At 37.4% G+C, this 20,398-nt stretch overlaps 1 protein-coding gene across 11 annotated transcripts; it reads right to left on the bottom strand.

Moving 5' to 3' along the window:
* Nucleotides 1-1,339: 1,339 nt before the first annotated feature.
* SLC25A16 (solute carrier family 25 member 16) lies at nt 1,340-20,350 on the bottom strand. 11 transcript variants are annotated; one of them, XR_012674248.1, is made up of 10 exons: nt 20,228-20,350; nt 19,134-19,226; nt 16,727-16,860; nt 14,963-15,026; nt 8,993-9,114; nt 8,391-8,457; nt 7,422-7,584; nt 6,476-6,544; nt 4,458-4,672; nt 1,340-2,149 (listed from the first exon to the last, which is right to left on the bottom strand). XR_012674248.1 is itself a non-coding variant. In XM_075154224.1 (9 exons), exons 1-9 carry the CDS (start codon nt 20,319-20,321, stop codon nt 4,516-4,518), a joined length of 963 nt encoding a protein of 320 aa, XP_075010325.1. In that variant the 5' UTR covers nt 20,322-20,350; the 3' UTR covers nt 3,069-4,515. The 11 variants fall into 11 exon arrangements, 8 of the variants coding, with proteins under 8 accessions (XP_075010325.1, XP_075010327.1, XP_075010328.1 ...); XR_012674249.1 differs by lacking the exon at nt 1,340-2,149 and having other exon boundaries at nt 3,069-4,672; nt 6,476-6,846; XM_075154224.1 differs by lacking the exon at nt 1,340-2,149 and having other exon boundaries at nt 3,069-4,672.
* Between the last annotated feature and the right edge of the window lie 48 nt (nt 20,351-20,398).

Raw genomic sequence — 20,398 nt, 5'->3', positions numbered from 1 at the left:
CCGCCGGGGCGGGGCGCGCGCTTCCCGCGCGCGGGCAAAGGGTTGAAGGCGCGAAGCGGCGCGCGGCTCCTGCAGCTGCTGCCGGCGGGGGGGGGCGGGGCCCGCGCCGTGAGGGAGCCTAACGGTCTCCCGGGGCCTCTGGCGGCCACGTCTGTGCTGGAGAGGGTAGTTCTCAGCCCTGCTTGTCCTCTATTTCCACAGCGTCAAGTGCCGTTACAACCGCGGCCCTTCTTCTAATACCAGTGCAGTAGTATGAGGTAAAATTAGGTGTGCCTTTTGCTCCCAACGGCTTATGGGGGAATCTCAGCCTGAGAGTCGAACTTTTTCTCTGACAAGAACTTCTTGTTACATTCGGCGCTGTTCACTGACAGAGAGAGGCTTTCTGAGATGATGTGGAAGATTCAGATACACAGATTTATTTTCTTCACTTTATTTTGGCCACAAAACCACTACTTCAGCAAAGCATTCTGGATCCAAGACCATCACTTTTAGCAAAGATTGAAGGACACAGGTATTAAATCTATTTTTAATACATCAGTGTGACTATTCTGTAGTTTAAATGTCAGGAAAATGATGTACTAAGAGTTTGGTCTTGTCTCTCTTTAATGTAGCCAAACATTGGGAAACTATGAGGCTCTAATCCTGCAAAGACGACAGTTATGGCCAGTGGTTAGACATCTCAATAGAAGGATCAAAGCTTGAATTTTAAAAGGTGAGAACATACTTAAATTAGAACCTTTACTTTTCTTTGGAATAGTCCTGAAATACATGCAGTAAACTACATTAATGTCGCTTTTCATTGCAGAACCTCTAATATAAGCTTACTTGTAAATTAATAGGTATGTGTCGATACTATCAAATGCACAATCACATAGTTTGGTTTGGTGTTAAAAGAGATTACATAAATACTTCTACTTTGTATGCTTGATAACTTGTGGTCTGTAGTCTCTTTCATGTTGCCTATACATCTCTCATACACTAAAAAAAGAAGTATCTTAACAGAATATGGTTATAGAAGTACAAAATATGCTTTAAATATTTTTTGGAAGTTAGCTAAAATCCAAGCAGTCTGGGGAACCTCTACAGAGAGTCTGTGAAATCCAGAAAAATACCAAATCTTACTTTAGTACCAGAAGTTGCATTAAAGTGTTCAGACTATGGCTCTTTTAATTCTTTCTGGCATCAGTGGTTGAGAAAAATGGTGCATTCTCCATCAAGTTTGAACTGTGTACATGGAGGAATTTATTGTCAAAAATTTGTTATCACAAGATAATGAAATTTGTCCTTCCAATCCTGTGGCAAACAGGGAGTTAGCTCTCTATACTTATAAAAAGCTAACATGCTTTATATGCCCTCATTTTTTAGGCCACAGATTTAATTTAATCAGGGAAATATATGAGGGGAACCTACAGTTGTGTCTTCCCCAGCAACTGACTCAGTAATATATACTTGCCTGCTGCCACCCCTGGTAGCAAGTTTATTCCTAAAGCTAAATCTAAGATTAAGTTTACCTTGCATCTGATCTAGCAAGTGTGCTGCCACAGTGTGAGCTGGTTCGGTAAGGTGACACCAGTAAAATTCATTCATTTCTTTTGGTGAGTTAACCTTTCCTCAGATCAGTGGAAGCACCATGGTATCTAGTCCATCTACCCTCGATGAAGCAAAATGTCAAACAGCACCCAAAGGTGCAGTTATATAGCAGAATAAAACAGTATAAACTAGCTGCAAGGAAAGCCATCAGCTTCCTGAACTGATGTACTATGCAAGCGTGCTAGCGCTGTGGTAAGACAACAGGTCAGATCCTGCCAACGGGAGTGGAAAAGAGAGCAAGAGTAACTCAGACCAGCCTGAAGCATCCTGGGATCCACTCTGAGGATGCTCCAGGGGCAGTCTGTCACTCACGTCACTGAAGCAGAGATGTGAGCTGAACAGACTCGCTCACACCAATTGCACAGAATAAAAACACAGTTAAGGACCAAGCACAGAGATCTTTTCTTTTATACCTGCTTGAATGGAATAAATACAGTTGTTTTGAGTTGCAAACATAAAAGAAGGCTTTAACAAGTGCCTTGCACGCTCCTTTTTCAGCTAAGGAGGGGAAGAATTTGAAGAGTGTCAATAGAATTTGTCCACCTTGAGGTATCAGCTCCTTTAAACGAGCACCAAACAAGATCTGGACAATATTAGTAATGAAGTAAATAAATAGAGACATTGGAATTAATCAGTGTAAAAAAAATGGTTCAAATACATGAAACTTTTCTGTGTAATCACTGAAAACTGCAATATTGGCGATAGCTAAATGCCTTAGTTACAGCAGGCAAAATTTTCAATTGTAAGAATGTGGAGATGAAGTATGGGGTTTATTTTAAAGACACAATATTTAATGACTGGAAACAAACCCCCCGAGACCGAGATTTTTCAAGACATATCATGGATAAGCCTGTATCAGACTGTCTCTCCTGAAGGAGTCCTAAAATGGTGAGGCTTTCTTTTCTACTTTTATGTCACAGAGTATTGGAAATAAGAGTTTAAAAATATTATCCAAGGCTACATAACCAGTTCTTCACGAAAATAATTACGTTCACTGGATAATAATCTCTCAAGAGTGGATATGCTGGCTTCTGCTTTATTCTGCGTAAGAACTGCTTAACTTTTCATGACACAAACCTATTTGAGTTCCTCAAATATACCACTTTTACTAAAATTAAGATGTAAAACTCTAAAAAGCATCCTTAACAGTATTAACATGGCAAAGAACTGGCACTTGAGAAAACGCTTATTTGCTCACACAGTAAAACACTACAGGAAAGAAAAATGGTACATCTCTTTTTTTTTTAAATACAGTGGATTTGGCTCTATTGAAAGGACTTTAAAAGATAAAAATTCACTGTGATACTGGTTAGTTTTCCTTTAAGTGAAACTAAAGATCAGATGAAAAATCTTACTTGTTGTCTCTTAATTAAAAATTACAATGTTATGCAGATTCACCTACAAGGGCAAACACATACAGATAATTCCAGAAATACGCATTCTTTCTGGCTGCAACACATACAAATCACACAAAGACATTATTTCAAAATTTTTAATAAAATAAATTCAAATACATCTCATTCTCTGTCCATAGCTACATTGTTAAATATCAAAGAAATACATACTTTTAAGAAACTGGAAAAAAAAAATTGAGCCACAAAAGTTGGTATTGAATATATAACTCCAAATCCAGTTTGTCAAATTTGTCAAAATTAAGCAAATTGATCTTACCATCCACCACTTAATGTAACCATTACCAATTCTTAAAAGACACTGCTAAAATATTTACAATAAATAAATAACTTACATCACTTAAAGTAAATGCTTTACAGTTTCCTGAATCAAGTGAGTAAAATCAAGAGTACCAATGCAAATCATGTATAAACAAGTCTGGAAAATAATTCCCTCTACAAAAGGAATTGTAGAAGGAGGAAAACATGTAATAGTCTATTGCATACCATACTTCAGAAACAGTACATACACACATCTACAGACTCCAATACAATCTTCATTTTCTTCTCTTGTGTGAGAGGTTGAATATGGTCCATATGCTAAATAAGTAAATGCAGCAGCATGCAGTCTTGTTTGTCACCACGTTTTAAGGTGGGGACAAACCTGTTTACACAAGCTAGTACTGGAAAGTACATAAAATACTCAGCCTTCAATAAACTGAATCGAGAACATTCAGCTCCACAGAAAAGGTACAGAAACGCCTTGTAAGATTAGGTCCATGCTAACTGCCTTAAGGAGATCTTTTCTAGCACTTGTCACTGTGAAAGTTCTCCCTGGTTTTATTTGTGTAGATACAGCATTTTTTAGAATAGAATGTATGCCAAGAAACTGGTTTCCAAATTGCAAGATTTCTAGTAATGTTAAATACATCTTGTCATTTTTTATTGAAATGGTTGAAGAGACTTTCATGTGTACCAATCTGAAGATATATGCATTGTTCTTGCATACAGCAAACTTGTACAAAAAAAGAATGAAAAGAGGCTTAAGTTGTGGTCTACTGAGTTCAGCTTCTACAGAGCTAGCAAGTAGCTGAATATGAAAATCATTGCATTTTGTTCAAATCAGTTTATTCAATTTAATTTTTAAAGAAGAACAGATGTCTAACTACTAGCTTAAGAAGCAATATAACCAGTGTGTAACTCCTGGAATGGTGATAAAGCTAAATAACTAACAGCTTGAAACCCATGTAAAATGTGGGTGTAATTTTAAAACTGTGTAATTCTTAACATTAATCTAATGAAGCCTAGAAGATCAAGTGCAAAAAAAATGTTTATAGCTAACTAATGTTTATTTTGATCTGTATCCTGGTTTGACTCCAGGAAATTAACCACATTTTGGCAAATAAAAATGTCAGCCAACAGCAGTTCCACAGTAACAAATAGCTTTTTTTTTTAAACTTCAAGTAATTTACTCACCAAGATAATTTGAGGACTGATAGTGTAGTTTTACAGGAAAGTCTTCTAAAAAAAAAAATTAGTTGAGGTGCAAGAATTGTTTCATAAGTTCATATGTGGTAAAAGCCACAGCCTGGGAAGGAATACAACGAATATAATTTAGAGATAAACCACGGTATAATCCTCTTCGTATTCCATGTTGTCGATACACATATTTCAATGTCTGCACCATTGTACTGGAAAAATAAGAACTCAGATCATTATTGGATACACAGATTCAATAGTCACAATCACTTTCTTTAAATACAAGACACTTGTTTTACATGGTTATTAAGAGATCTATGGAGAAAAACCCACAGGACTCCGTATAGCAAAGCATTATAGGTTTTTTAGGGTTCAGAATACAGTCTGAGCTTCTGCAAGAAATTTGGGCACAAGGGCTGGGAATTGGAAAGAGGACACTGCAATTCCATCTAAAGAAGTTTCAGTCTGAAAACACCTGCCCTAAAAGACATATTAAGACATTTTACACCAGAAAGGTAACAGAATATGCATAGCCAATCTGGCAGGAAGGAGTTGAGAAGCATCAGTTCTTCTTACAAAAGTTATACAGAGTAACAGAAACATAATTTGCCCAATGTAGCACACACTTCTTGCATTAAAGCTCAGTATTTAGGCTTGTATCCCATTCTCTTTCTTCGAGCACTCAATCACACTAACCGTCCTTCTAAAGCTCTGCATATAAAATTTATGTTTAGCTCTTTATTCTACATCTTGCATGTGTATGGCTTCCTCCACTGTGACAAAGACCTCGTATTTTCTTTCAAATGAGAAATACTAGGATTTATGTTAAGTATATAATATTTGACGTTATCAAAAGCAGAATTTGCAGTGTATGTGCAAGGAGAATGATTTTCCTCACATACTTATATCGAAACGGAGCAAATGGACGTTAAATGCAAAGCAATGTAAAAATCTGTAAGGCGCTCAGTATTTCCAAAATATTAAAAACATTGCTCTTTGAGAACATCTTCCATATGCCTCAAAGCTTAAGATTTCCTACTTGTTTTATCCCCTCATCCTCTAAAGACATGTATGTCTACTCTCCTTCAAGGCACAGCTCTCTCCAAATACGGTCGCAACAATATTGTTAAATTGGGAAGCCTAATGTCTGTAAAAGTAGTTCTCACAAATGCAGAAAGTAAAACCCCAAGAACAATTAACATATTTTTATTTTAGAAGTATCTGGAGTGGAAAATAGCCAAGCAAAAAAAAAAAGTTAAGGCTGCTAAGAAAAATAGAACAGCAACTTTCACAGTACGCAACATCTAGGTTGTTTATGAAAGGTCACCAAGAGAGACTACTGTTAGTGAGATCCAATTCGCCAAGCAGGTGGTTCACACGGAATCACGCTGGATTCAGACATACACAGTTCCACAAGGTTGAAAATAACCAAGATAAAACTGTCCTGGAATTGAATTTGGTTGATGAAATTTGAAATTCAGAAAGTTTTTCAAGATGAGAGGTGATTTAATACTATGATTTTAAGGATATTCCTCCACTTCTACTGGAGGAATCCCAACTACGTGTGGGGTATGGGACATCACTGTAAATGCAAGAAAGGTCAAATAAAACAGTATTATGCAAAATCATCTTATGGAACAGATTCTGCACCATTAAAAAACACTTCGAAACATTTCATTTCAGTAGAAGCACGCAGTCTCTCTCTTAGGGATCCTGCTGATACTAGAGAAAGACATTGCAAGTTGAGTGAAAATACGAAAAAAAAGTTACTAATACAAAAGCAATATTACTAACAAAAGTGCCATTGTGATTTCAGTTACTTTTTTTAACCCCAGAGTGATAATGGCAGCTTTTGTCTGTGTGGAAACTTATTCATTAAGAGAATGAAGAAATCAACAACATAGTAGTTCGCGGGTTGTTTTGTTTCATTTTGTTTTAAAACTTTAAAACTAAGAATTTAACTTTGCTCAGACATCTAAGAATTCAGTTACTACAGATGAAAAGAAAATACTTACAGGCACTTTTCAGAGTCTGGGAGAACCGCTCCTAACTGCATTCGCCTACGAGTTACATCAAGGGGATATCTACAGAGGAGATATTTGAACAGCAGTTCAACCAGATGTGTGATGACTATATGAATATTGTTTAAAAAAAAGAATACAAAGAAGTCCATGTGCAACCTCCAAGTTCCCTTTTCAGTGAGTCAGGAATCCGGCTCAGATTCTCAACACAGCTGAAAGTTCTCCAAAAAGGGAGACTTCCCCTATACAACCAAAACCAGCAAATCAGATCTCTTAATATATTCCATTTGGCACGAGTAAGGAAGACACATGAAGATCAGATGAGAGTATAAAACAGTCTGTAAAACGCTGGAGGGAGAAGACACCTGAATCGAAAATAAAATTAACAGTTTAAGGATTAATAGAAAATGACATTTGTAATGCAGTGATTTAGTGAAAAATTGATGCCATATAAGTCCATTAAATTAATATATTTTATGGACAAAATAAAATATGACAAGGACAGCAAGAGAATGGAGAAAGCAAGCAAAGTAATAAAAAAAATTAATGCCAAATACAATATCTAAGACTTGTTTTTTCTTTTTTTTCTTTTTAATTCTATGGCTTCACAGGTTACGTTGTTTTGAAAATAAATTGGAATAATAGAATTCTGCAAATTATGTTCATGGTCAAAATTTCATAGCTTACCAAACAAGATTCCACCTGATTTTAAGAGATTTGTCTGAATATGTTTAATTGACTCAATGCATGTTATCTTTAAAGACCCTGAAGATTAAATAGATATTTAGTAAATGAAACAATAGGAAATAACTGAATTCCAGTGTCTGATTTAAAAACCTTACTAATAACTAGACTTACATAAAATCATATTCTCAGATAAAAGTTTCTTTAGAGTGAACAGCTATATAGAAAAAAAAACCCAAACAATACCCAAACTTACGATATCGTCTGAGCTATTGCTCCAGCTATGCCACCACACAGCAGATTTACATGTGTTTTCAAAACTAAGACATCGGGATTATCTAATGAAGGCCGTCCAAGCAAGTTAGGTGCTTGAGCAAGTCCAATGCTCTTTAAGGTACCAAAGGTAAAAAATGAAAAACCTAAAAGGAAATTTAATTTTATATACTTTCATAAAAAAGCAAACTATTTGTTGATTCATCATCATCATAAACAAAAAGCTGCAATTACAAAATGAAACTATTTTCCAATTCTTTTAGAAGTTTTTTTTAAGCAGAAGGAAAGAGACAAATAATATTTTGAACTTCTACAGTAACTTCTGTCCAAATGAATTAGTGTTTATAATTAACATTAAAAGAATGCTTTAAATAAGCTAGACTGTGGGTTTTAAATCACCGGATTGCTGTTAAGAGTAACTCCTAAGATCTTTTTAACTGAAGAACATCTCTCATCTTTTAAATATGAGTGTAGTTTAGCTGCGCAGTTCTGATGTTCCTCCATCCCACGTCACCCACTGCTTTAGCTTGTGTAAGTATTTACATAAAAGTCACCAGGAGATGGAGCCAGTACAGAGGCTCTAAGCATCCATCTATAGAGCACTCCGCTCTCTCATGGATCTACCTGTCTGAGAGAAATATCCTACACGCTTTCTTGTGGGAAAACTGGGGAGCAGAAGAGAAAAGAACCACTACTTTACCTCTATCCCTCTCAACTCCAAGTTTCAGAAAAGCGAGGCTTCGCCCATTGAAGATGCTTTAACACGCATTGATCAATTCTAGATTAAGATTGAAGAGTTGCAAATGCTTCTCCTGACCTCCCCTCTCCATTCAGTAAAAAACAAAATCCTTGATTTTAACAGAAGCTAATTAACTAGGCGTGCAACTATATTATGTAAATTTAGTAGCGCACATAACTGCTGAAGGACTGCCACATTCTGTTTTTAACTTACCCGCATACGGCGCCATTCCTACAACAGTTGGCATCAGCCCTCTGTAGAACCCACTAAAACCACCTTCCTTTGAAAGAAAAATACAAGTACATTTGTGGCAAGAAGTACAACAAGTCTTAACAAATTATACAACTGTTCATACATATTCACATGACAGCAATCTGACTAGCATCATCTAGCACCAAGGAGCTAACATCAAGTTCCATTTCTTGTGCCTGAAGAATTGAGGGACAACTGCCTGGCTCCACAGGAGATAAAGTAGTGAAAACAAAGGAGGAAGATCTACATCCAACATCATAATCTAGGAGACATTTCTGCATTATACATATCCCTCCTCCCCAATTTTTTTTGTATCATTACTACTTGTTCTTAAGAAGCAACTTCTCTCTGCTGTTTTTGACCTCCCACTTATGTGAGTCTTAGCTACGTCTTAGCAGCCTAAGTAGAAGGAAGCATCCAGATATTTTTTTACATTAAAAAATTCAATGTGCACCCAATGAAGTCATGTTATTTTCCACCAAGCCACTATTTTCAATGCAGTGCAACATTCTTTAAAGAGCATATTTTGCTTTGACAGGACTGAAGATTAAAAGAAAAAATACCTTTGTGTAAATCATCTTGAATGCATGGATAATTCCCATGTACTTGTGTTCCCCTTTTACTTGGAACGCCAGACGAACTCTAACCATATCAAGAGGGTAAGTACAAATCACTGCTGTAATACCTTTATTAAAAACAAAAACAAAACAAGCAAACAAAACTCACCTACACCTTATCTGATTCTAGGATTATTTTGAAAATTAGAATTTCCTTTGTGGCAGTGAATATAATAGCACATACAAGTTATTTTGTTAAAAAAACACTTAAAGTCACTTATAATCAGCAAATAGGAACACTAACTTCAGCAACACACAAAGGATTTATGTTTATACTTGGTGCTCACTGAAGCTGCATACCTAGGCCTTGATTTTCCAAAGATTTATGGGCCTAACTGTATTCACATGAGCAATCTTATTTAAGTCCATGGCTTGTAAGCATCAGGCTAGTCAAGTCCATCAGCTTTACTAGATTGTAACCATGAAACCTAATCCTACCAATCTTTTAAAAAAAAAAAAAAAAACAAACAAAAAACCCCCACCAAATTTACACGTTTAATTTCAATAAAGTTGTGTCAGAATTTGATGCTATTACTGGATATAGATTACATGTATCTATCTACTGCATCTGAAAATACTAAATATATTCTAAGGACATTTAAAATAAAGTCAGGATCATACTGAAGAAGAGTACTTAACTGTGTTGTATTACTGCATTTTAATAGTTCATGTTACACCAGCACTTCTGTTTTAAAACTGTGACCAAAAAAGCTATTTCTAGACTTAAGATGCCAAAAAAATAAAATCTTAGGATTCATCCAGCTATGAACTGCTTAAAAACTGATTAGATGCTGACCAACTTGTAATTCTGGAAACAGAACTCCAGTACAGAGAACAACTCCTCTAACAGGTACCTGAATAACAAATTCTTTCCTACTGCTAGTTTTTGAGGTAAGCCACTCAATTGCTGACAAACGATTTGGAGGGAATAGTTAAAACTGTTTACTAAAAACAGAGGTCATTTTCTGGTGGTATACAGCTGTCACTAAAAAAGAAAAAAATACTGGGAAAAGGAGAAAAAGAAAGCAAAAACCTTCATGATTGATACTGTTTTCTAGCAACTGCTCTGATCTAAACATCCCTACCCTTAAAAATTGGTCCTACAGAAGATAAGCACACTTTTTATGCTGGCAGGAAATTGCCACTTCCTCTTAAGTTTTAATAGTCTCTTAATGATATCTTTTTGTGGGTGTATCATTTCCCCTCCCTTCTACGAGGTCAAGAGAAAACCACAACAGGGAGGGGAAAAAAAACAAACCAACAACAAAACCCAAACACAACACAACAAACCCAGCAAACAAACTCCTCATAACTTTTATGTGTGGAGAGAAAAAAAGCAACTTTAGTAAGCTGAATGAGCTGACAGAAGATATCAGGATTAGATGGGGAGAAAAAAAAAAAATTAACACCATAAGTGAGCTATCCAAAAAGCTGACACTGGTCAACTGTCAATTGAGAGTAAAGTTTGTGGCCTTCTGGAGTATCCTACCAGTAATTTATTTTTAGAAGACAAACACATCTCTTTCAGAGATTTTGGATGATTCCTCTGAACAAAAAGCAGACATCTGCAGTTGATTTCTGATGTTGTCTCACCCATAGGGTTCAAAAGTTGGAAGCTGCAAAACGCCAAAGCAACTTTAGGACTGTTTCCACTGACCTACATTATTAAATGCAATCCCTCAGACTACAGCCTTTTCCTAATGGATTGCCTGAGTTGTCCAGAAATATTGTAAAATGGATGAAGTCAAGCAGTTTTAAAAAAAGTAAAATAAAAAAGAGAAAAAAAGCTTTTGCAGAGCTTAGGAGTTCACAGGAAAGTCATCCCACTTCAGAAAACAGACAACTTTATCCTCCTTCTCTTTCCAATCATGCACTGATACGTATCCAGGAACATTCTGTGAACAAAGACTAGCAAACAGACCAGTTAAGAGCTTGGTGAATGCACTAACTAGTGAACACAGTCCAAAAATAGTACAACTGAAAAAAAAAAAATCAGATGGAACTGAAAGAAACCATATGTAGTAAGTATTTAAATAGGATCTTTTTTTTTTTTTTGGTTACTTTTTCTCAAAATCCTCTAGCCATGAATTCTGAAAAAAATGGGCCACAAAATATGTTTCTTGAAGCAACTGAGAGAGGCATGTTACTGCTTACTAGTCATATAAGCAAAATGTACATACAAGGGATCAAGATTTCCTTTGGGGCTCAGAAGAGACACTATCCTTTTCGGGAGGAACAGCGGCCAGCTTTGGGACACAAAGTCATTGTGGTGAAGTCTACCAAATTACTAATCTTATCTCTACTTCCTAAATACTGTGAGTTATCAGAAGTCAGACCACAGCATCTTAAGGCTGATTCCCTGTCTGGACGAAGCAAAGTCTATCCCAAATAATGACAGCTGAGCCAAAAATCTCTCCCATGGTTGGTTCAACAGGACAGAATTGGAAGTATCTCAACAGTTAAGAGATACATACCGCAATTCCCGTGTCTGATCTGAAATAATCGTAATAGGGCAATGTAGCTCCTCCCTCCTTTAAGGAACCACTTCTTCAACAAGGACAGACTTTTTCATTGCAAATGCTGACTCAGAAGTCAAGGAAGTCAGGGAAAGACCATTCTTCACTTACATTATTGTCCTCAAGCACCTTTGACCACTCTTGGAGACAAGATACTGGGTCACACCGACCTTTACTGAGACTTAGCGTCAATGAAGCACAACAGAATTAGACTGTCCTTGATTTGCTTCCCAGGCTTTGGGAGTTAACAATGAGATTAGCTGTATAGGGATTTATCTCTGTCTCCCAATTTCCCTACTATTCCTCCATTCTTAGTGATTTTCTTTCTTTGAAAATAAAAATAAAAAACTATCTGGAGCAAGAAAAAAAACAGGTGAAATACATTTACAAAGATCAGGTACTGCAAACATATCTGATACACAAGTTTTTTGATTTTTGTATCATGCTCTTTGTACTTTATTGATAACTACATAGATCAAATCAAGTACTAACAGGTGATTCAGAGGTATACAGTTCAAAAAGTGATAAGCACAAATCACAGCCTTGAACTGCAGAAGATATGCTCCTTAACTAGTATAAAGATTAATTTATGAAGGAGGCATCTTCTGAACAAAACAAAGCTTCAGGAACTATACATACAGAGAAGTAGCTGATGACAAAGAATATTTATCAGACAGGTTAAAGAACTGCCTAATTTACAAGTCCTAGTATTTCTAGACTTCCAGTATATAATTCTGTTTCTTTCTGAATTGCACCTGAAGGAATAAACAGCACAGATTCTTTTAAAATGTTGACTCAAATAGGTAACCGTTAATTACATACTACTTAAAATTGAGACAGTCAGTATCCTCCTAGATCAGTACTATTTTCCAATCGCTTTTACTAAAAGAAAAAGATAAAAACAAAAACATGCTTTCTGTATTAGTTTCATGGAACTTGAGTTTATTCTAGATAACATCTAGTCTTTTTTGGCTTTTTTTATTTTTAAGTTAATCAAATGCAGGGGAGGAAATACACATTTCTGTGTTTTAATTAAGATTTTTTCAATTAGAAAACTAAAAAAAGATTTAGATTTGCAAAATCATTCTGTGATACAGGTGTTATTTGATCATTTTATTTCCTAAACCTCACTAACCTCTATGATTTCTCTGTCTTCTCCCCAGCTCTGTCTTTCCTTAAAAGAAGTTATACACCATTTATCTGTTAATGAGGTGTTACAGCTGAAATTTGAATCACACAAGACTCAGGAAATTCAGAGTTAAAGTTTCCACAGTAACTTTAACTTGGCCTCCTTAAATATATGCATTACAATAGGTTTTTCTTTTTTCTCACTCCACTACCCCCATCCTCATTGCCTTGTTTTTCCCTTTGGATATGCTTTTGATCCTGTTTATCAGTTACAGAAGATACTCAAATGTTTCCCACTACTTTGAAGCTGATTCAGGTCTGTTGACTGCTAGTAATGTCAGAAACACTGACATAAGCAAGATTTAAGTATCAGTAGCATACACAGAACTGAAAGCAGACAGCTGTGGGGCTAGATGGTGTAGAGGGGACAAAAAGGATAACAAGGGTTATCCATTTTCAACGGCCTAATATTGGGTTCCAGGAAACTGTGAAGACCCCTCTCCACCAACATTGGGGTGCATGCAGCACACTGTCTCCTTTAGTCATTTAAACTTGGAAGAAACAGAATAATATCCCTTACTGGAGCCAGCAAAAGACTAAGTCACAGGAGTTAAAGCAAGAAATACTACCAATTGCTTTTAAAAGTCTTTTCTTATTTTGTTTGCAAATCTAGAGAACTTCTGTATCAGATTTCAAACTCTACGCTCTTCTTAGCGCCTCCTTCCTCCTCTGTATCTTCTTGGCATACTCAATATAAACCTTCCCCTCTTATTTATCTAATTAATATCGCAAAAAACAGTTAATGCCACCTAGTAAACAAATAGTAAGACACTCACATGTGATACTATACCTGACTGCTATATTCATTTCACTACACACTTAAGCCTAGCTCATCTACTCAGTTTTGAGGTTCTCAATACCAGACTATTGAGTATATTGTACTTAAATGCAGCACACAAAGCATTTCATTTGATCATGGTTTCCAGATAGTACTGTATATTAATTTTATTTCTGTTACTCTAACCACACAAAACAGATTTAATCAGTAAGGTGCTTAAAACGATGCCAGATGCTATTAATTTATCTACGCAAAGAATTCCAGCATGTCCAACACTGACAGAGTTAAGCTGATTATTCAATGTTTCCACAGTGCCTCACAAGTCAGGTTCCAGGTCTCTGATAAGGCTCCTGAAAAAGCTAATAATAAGCTTTTTTTTTTTTTTTCTTTTGGGGGGGGGGGTGGGTGTTCTTTAGTACAGTTAAAGCCAGGAGGGAAACAAAGAAAAAAAGGGGAAAAAAAACTTTGTGTATTTTTTACACTTCTTTCAGATAGAAAGCCAGCCAAGTTCTGGAACATATCTTGCCAAATGGGTTTTGCTAGTTTTTAGGATCTTTGAATTGTTTCATTTCATTCTCATTCCTTTTTCTCTGATGGCATGCAAAGCCAAAATACTTTCTTGACGTCTTCCTAGTTTAACTAAAGGTAGTATTAACAAACCCCAGTATTTTTAATCCAAAAGAAGCTAAATAGTAATCATGTCATAACTATTTAAGGACTGTCCCTAGATAGTATTAAACCTGTTTTACAAAGTAGAAGCACATGAAGAACCACCTCGATTAAAAATCAGTCCACTATTACTTACCTTTCCCTGTTTTTTCTTAGCTACCTTTTGGCTGAATGACTAGCAAGAGGAAAACAGAAATGTATAATCATAATATATAGCGGCAGTTTACAAATGGGTTTTTCTACTGCTATTGCACTAATTGATAAATGATGGTTTCTAACACATACGATCTAAAGAGTATCATGACAGTTCTGTGTTGGATGTTGAAAAGTATAGACGTTTCTGGCAAATCCAAAGAATACACTCATTTAAGGAGCTGCGGTTCTCTCTATTTCTCTGGGCTTATATTCAACCTAGTAACAATGGCAGGCAGGCTGATGAGCCAATTCTACTAAAACCTGCATATTTATAATTCACCTTGATGACACCGGATTTTTCATTTTTTTTAAAAAGCCATAATAAACACTATACAAACTGTGCTTTACAACATAGCACAGAATTCAATGCTTGAACAAATATATTTTAAAGAATACTCTTAGACAAACAGTTTTCAATTAGGCAACTATTTGTTACATTAACCATTTACTAGTATTTTTGCTTAATACAAATTTGCAACAGTTTGACCTGAAGACACATCAAATCATCCTCTAAACAAATATTAACTTTTCAGGAAAAGGGATGTCTGAAATCCAAGTACAAAACTATACCTGCCATGGATCCAGCCATTAATCGATGCACATGTCCTGAAATCCCAAGTTGCTTCTTTATTACCTACAAAATATGGAACATTTACAGTAGTGGTATATCAGAAAATACAGGGAAGTACATCACACAGTTTATTAGCACATTAATGCAAACTCTGTAGCTGTTTCCAAGAAGTTTACAACACTACAAATTCAAACCAGAGCACTTAATTACTGTTAAAAGAATTTTCTGAACATTGCTGCTGTTACCAATTTCTTATTAAAAACATGAAAGTGCGAAAATTCTACTAACAAGGCAGAACGATTAGTTGAATGAATTTGTACTGTTTACTTCAGAAACTAGATTAATTGTTTATTTAGTTATCTTTCATGTGTGTCAAACAAGGCAAACCGAATACTATCCTTGTTGCATGATAGAGAGCAAAGGACACTGAGCAAAGTTGAAAAGTGACACATTTGAGAAAAGTAAATTCTTCTTCCATGCACAGCATGTGAAACGTACTCCTATAAAGATATTTCTAAAACTTTAACTGAATTTAAAAAAAAAAACAAAAAAAAGAAAAAGAGAGGAATCAGACAAGCATTGAGAGCAAGAACTTCCTAAGTTACATTACGTCCTGGAAGGACATTAGAAATTAGTTTCCAGGCTTTTATCAAACAACTGAGACTATTTAAGCAGCATGCTATAAAGAAGATCATTTCATATTTCCCATCTTTAAGAATTGGGGTTTTTTTTCCTTTTACACATTCCTGCAAAACATCTTGAATGTTTGTTGTCAATTAATAGATAAAAGAAACTGCTATGATGCTAAATGGTTTCTTGAAATTTGCAGATTCATAAATCATTTCATTATGAAGCATGGCATGCAGTCTTTTATTCAACACAACATAAAACAAGCATAGATCAACAGCATCTATGATTACACAACAAAAAAGAACATATTAAACTCATTACAGTTACTTCTTTGTATCAGCCTTCTGAAATTTGCTCTTTAGGGAAGGGAATCACAATTTCAGTCTCACTGTCTTCAGTAAAGATCGTGCAATTTACGTCACTGGGTACTAACTCTGACCTTTCATACACGGAATTCCTCATCACTAACAGTAAAATGGTATTTTTACCACATATAAGCAATGTTTAAAAACATGTTCACACTAACACCTGACCTCCAAAAGATGTTGCAGGGATTCATTATGTATTTATTACAAAAGAGTAAAGCACAAGAGCAGAAGGGAATCCACAAATCTTGCAGGACCCCGAAATAAGCATTTTCTCTTCCAGGTCATTTTTACCTAGAGCCTGACATAGTCATTTGTCAGGTCAATATAACAGTTATATCCAGACAGACTTTCAAGTTTAAGTTATTCCATCCATCAAGTACTAAGAATCCCAAGACAATATAATAAAGAGGTTCCATTTTACATTTTGTTCCTACATTATTCTCAAAGGGCTATCTTATAGCAATACAAATAGCAGCAGACTTTAGATTACCTTTTTCTTTCTTTAAAAAAAAAAAAGTATTATTCTCAACACTACAAAGGTACAAAAATCAGGGGGAATTTTTTTCTTAAGCAACACTGCAAAACGTTTCACTGTTGCCCTGACATTTTTAATGGTAGATTCAGATAAAATTAGGCAACTTTAGAAAAGATGTGCAGCTAATTAATAAGACACAAAAGTTTCAGTGCTAGTTTCAATCACTTAAAGAATCTGTATTCATTGCAGGCAGAAAAAAAAGAAAAGGAAAACAAAATAAATTCAACTACCTTTTTATATTGGTCAAATGCCATAAACTGAATTGCGCCATATGGAAAGATTCTAATCATCATTGCCCCGTTTCCTTTATACAGCCCAAGGTAACCTTCCTTTTTGGGGACAGCACACAATGTAGAAAACACTCCTGCCAGCAATACAAAAAGAGGTATTTAACAATTACTCTGGGGGAAGGGGGGGGGGAAATCAAGCAAATATTACTGACAATAAGAAAAGTATGCGTAGAACTAAGGCCAGATCATGTTGCTCATGTAACTATGGAGAGTGGAAAATCCACTTTCAATGCCCAAACATTGCCAGAAGGAGGAGGTTTAAGGTTATCAGCTTTCTCACCTCCCAGACTCAGTGGACCTCTTTCTGAACTCATGCTTTCAGGCCCCATGACTTGCCTGGACTGCAAGCAATCCTATCGCAGATGATACTATCCACCCACCGAAGCTAACACTAGCAACAGAAGGAAGGAAACTGGTTGACTTGCAATTCAGTCAATTCAAAATAAATAAATACTTAAAAACCTAAAACCATGGGAAAACAATCTAATATTGCTACGTGCTAAATTACAGATTAAATGCCATCACTGAGGAAATGAAGTAAACAAGTTTAACACACTCATTACTTACAACTTAAACATCTCACACTTCCTGTCCCAGAGTTGTTGCAACAAGAAGCAATCCTATTCCCTTTTAATAGGTGGGAAATAATGCAAGATCACACAAAGTTTGGGCAAAACCTACAGTTTATTATAAACATGTTATTAGTTATGCACAATTGCTACCACAATGACTTTTAATTTTTTCTTTTTTAAAGGAATAAACTGTAAATTAAACAGTTTTCATTCACATGCAACTACTTAATAATATAAGAGCTGAACATGAAAAAGGCTTACACATTTATCTTACTTTCAGGCAGGAAAAAAAAAGTAGTTGACAAACTTTCGTTTGAAGTTTAAATAAAACAAGTGTTAATTAGTTTCTGGAGTTCTAAGAATACAATATTAAATGTATTTTTAAGATGTAACGCTTATTGCACGCCTCTGAACATACTTATGCCATGGTAAGAATTTCTCTACCCTGCAATGATGAGTTACTGTTCTTATTTCTTAAAACACATGCTGCGAGATCCATGTGGCACAAACTCCACAGAGAAAGGGCAGTAAAAACATTTAGTGAGGACTTTGATGAACTAATCCATCGTGCTTCTGCACTTACAGGTATCCCAGCCACAGAATTTTCTTTTTTGCCTACATTTAACAAGGACATGCATTCAAGTCAGACACATTTCAAATAATCAGCATCATATCTAACACCCTAAATAGGTAAGAATATAAGATTTTACTTGCCAATTATGGCATAATACAAAGCAAACAGAAAATAAGGATTTAAAATATCAGCCAAACCAAGTATTTCAGCCTTCAATTCTTAGACTGTAGATTTGAGTGCATACTTTTGTGACTCTGTTACCAAAATGCCATATTACTTGTGTTTCCCTTTTTGGTACAGTGAAGTGAATATATAGCCCTTGAACTTTGTTTCAGGATTTTTTTTTCCAGCCTTCAAAAAAAAAAAAATTCTCTTTACTCTCTAAGTTAAAAATTCTACAGTTTCATTACATGTAAACTTAACCAACTCAAAATTATTATTTTTTTCTTGACAACTGTAACACACTTAAATTTCGGAACATAAGTTATGACATATTTCAAGAACATATGACATGAAATACCTCAAATACTATGCACAAGAGGGCACTGTTACAGCCCCACAGAGAATGGTTTTGAACGTGCTGACAACTGTGAGTTTTTTCTCTCCCCATGATGCAACACAGATGCCGGATACAGATCACCCACACCTTACGCCAAGCACAAATCCACTTCTATCTTCAATTCATATCAACCATGCTGCTGTCTGCGAGCGTAAGTGCACATGAGTCTTGCGGGATTGTGTGGCCACTGTCTTGTAATCACCAGCCCCCGTGAGGGCTACCAAGCTCTGAAAAGCACCGATTCCCACAGCCCCAGGAAACTGGCAATCACTGTAGCAGACTGCAGCAGTTACCAGCGGTGACAGTGTTTACACAAATGATCCAAGTGTTGAACCTGTGGTTACCAATCTCCTGCTGGCTTCAGTAGGAGGAAGATCAAGCCTAGCTCTTACATGCCGTATTGAGGATTATTCTGACACCTCAACCTCTAACACAGAAACCAATACCGCAACTTACTCGCACAGGGCTTAGTTTTTCTTTTTAAACACTAACAGAACATGGCACAGAGACTGACCAGACGGATACCACCTTCTGTCTGATTAGCACCTTTTTTTATCAGCCCCATCGTTGAATAAATCAACATACCCAAACCACACACATTGCATTTAAAACCAAAAATTATACGCACAGCAGCCATCTTACCTAGATGTTTGTAATGGTGGTTATGAGCTTGCAGCAAAATCTTTACTCGATCCAGTGGTGCAGTAGTTGTTTTGGCACAACATCCTGCAACACCTTTCCAAGAGGGGAAAAAGAAAAGTGACGGGATGCAAGAGTTCTTTATGTCAGCAGATAAATAAGGGACTTTTCTAATGTATTTTTAAATGGAGTAGGGGAGGAGAAACTCAGTTAGGCACTGGAAGAAGCCCCGATGACAAGTAAACAGCCTGTATTGGAAGTACGTTACAAAACCCTTAAAGCCTTAATGAAATGTATAAGCTACTTTTCCTGATTACAAAAACCCAGGCCACTGTCGCTCTCAGCTGCTGAAGTCACAGCAGCAGCTTTCAGAGAAAGTTACTCAAGAGTTTTCCGCCCTGCTTCCTCCTTCCCTCCTGCGGAGAACAGCCGCAGCTGCCCTCCCCAAAGGAGCGGGCTACGTGTCCGCCGTGTGCCCTGCGCTACTTCAGAGCCAGATCCAACAGCCAGCGCAGCCTGACGTAAAAACTAAATAAGCAAAACATCTTCCTGCCCCCTTGCAAACCAGACAGCCGGGACAACACCCCATCGGAAGAACAAACAGGCTTTTTCTCTCGAGGTTGCGTTTGCTAGGCTGCCCCTCCCTTCACACCACCTTAACCTTCGCCACAGCAGCCGCAACAGCTTCGGGACAGGGATAACCCGCCTTCCCCGAGTGCCCTAAACCCGGGTTTGGGCTCTTTGAGCATTTAATTGGCGACTACTCGGGGCTCTTCGCTGGTTCTGACGGACATGCCAGTCACTCGCGTGTGCCGAACCACCTGCATTAGCCCATTAGGGGAATAAAGGGGGGAAAAGAGAGCCCGCTGCTTCCCCAGGGGACGGTGCCCCCAACAGCACCTCTGCCGGGGTTACTGACTCGGAAGTGACCTCCGCCTGCCCGCCGCGCCGCCCCCGGACCCCTGCCCGGCCGCCGGGCGGGGGCCTCGGCTCGGCTCCCCTGCTCTCCCCCAGCAAAGCCCGGCCTCCCGCCCCCGGCAGCCCGCGGAGAGCGGGCACCGCACGCTGCCGGGCAGGGGCCCGCCCTGGGCACCCACCTCCGGCGATGAAGGAGCGCAGCCAGTAGAAGTCGCGGCGCGCCGCGCCCGGGGGCAGCGCGGCGCCGGGCCCCGCCGCCGCCGGGGAAGCCATGGGGCAGGGCAGGGCTGGGCGCGGGCGGCGGCGGCTCCCTCAGGCGGCGAGCGGGCGGCGCGTGGTGCCGCGCGGCG

The sequence above is a fragment of the Calonectris borealis genome, chromosome 7 (genome assembly GCF_964195595.1).
Source record: "Calonectris borealis chromosome 7, bCalBor7.hap1.2, whole genome shotgun sequence".
In the NCBI taxonomy this organism is placed as follows: domain Eukaryota; kingdom Metazoa; phylum Chordata; class Aves; order Procellariiformes; family Procellariidae; genus Calonectris; species Calonectris borealis.
This window is presented reverse-complemented; position numbering and strand designations above follow the sequence as displayed.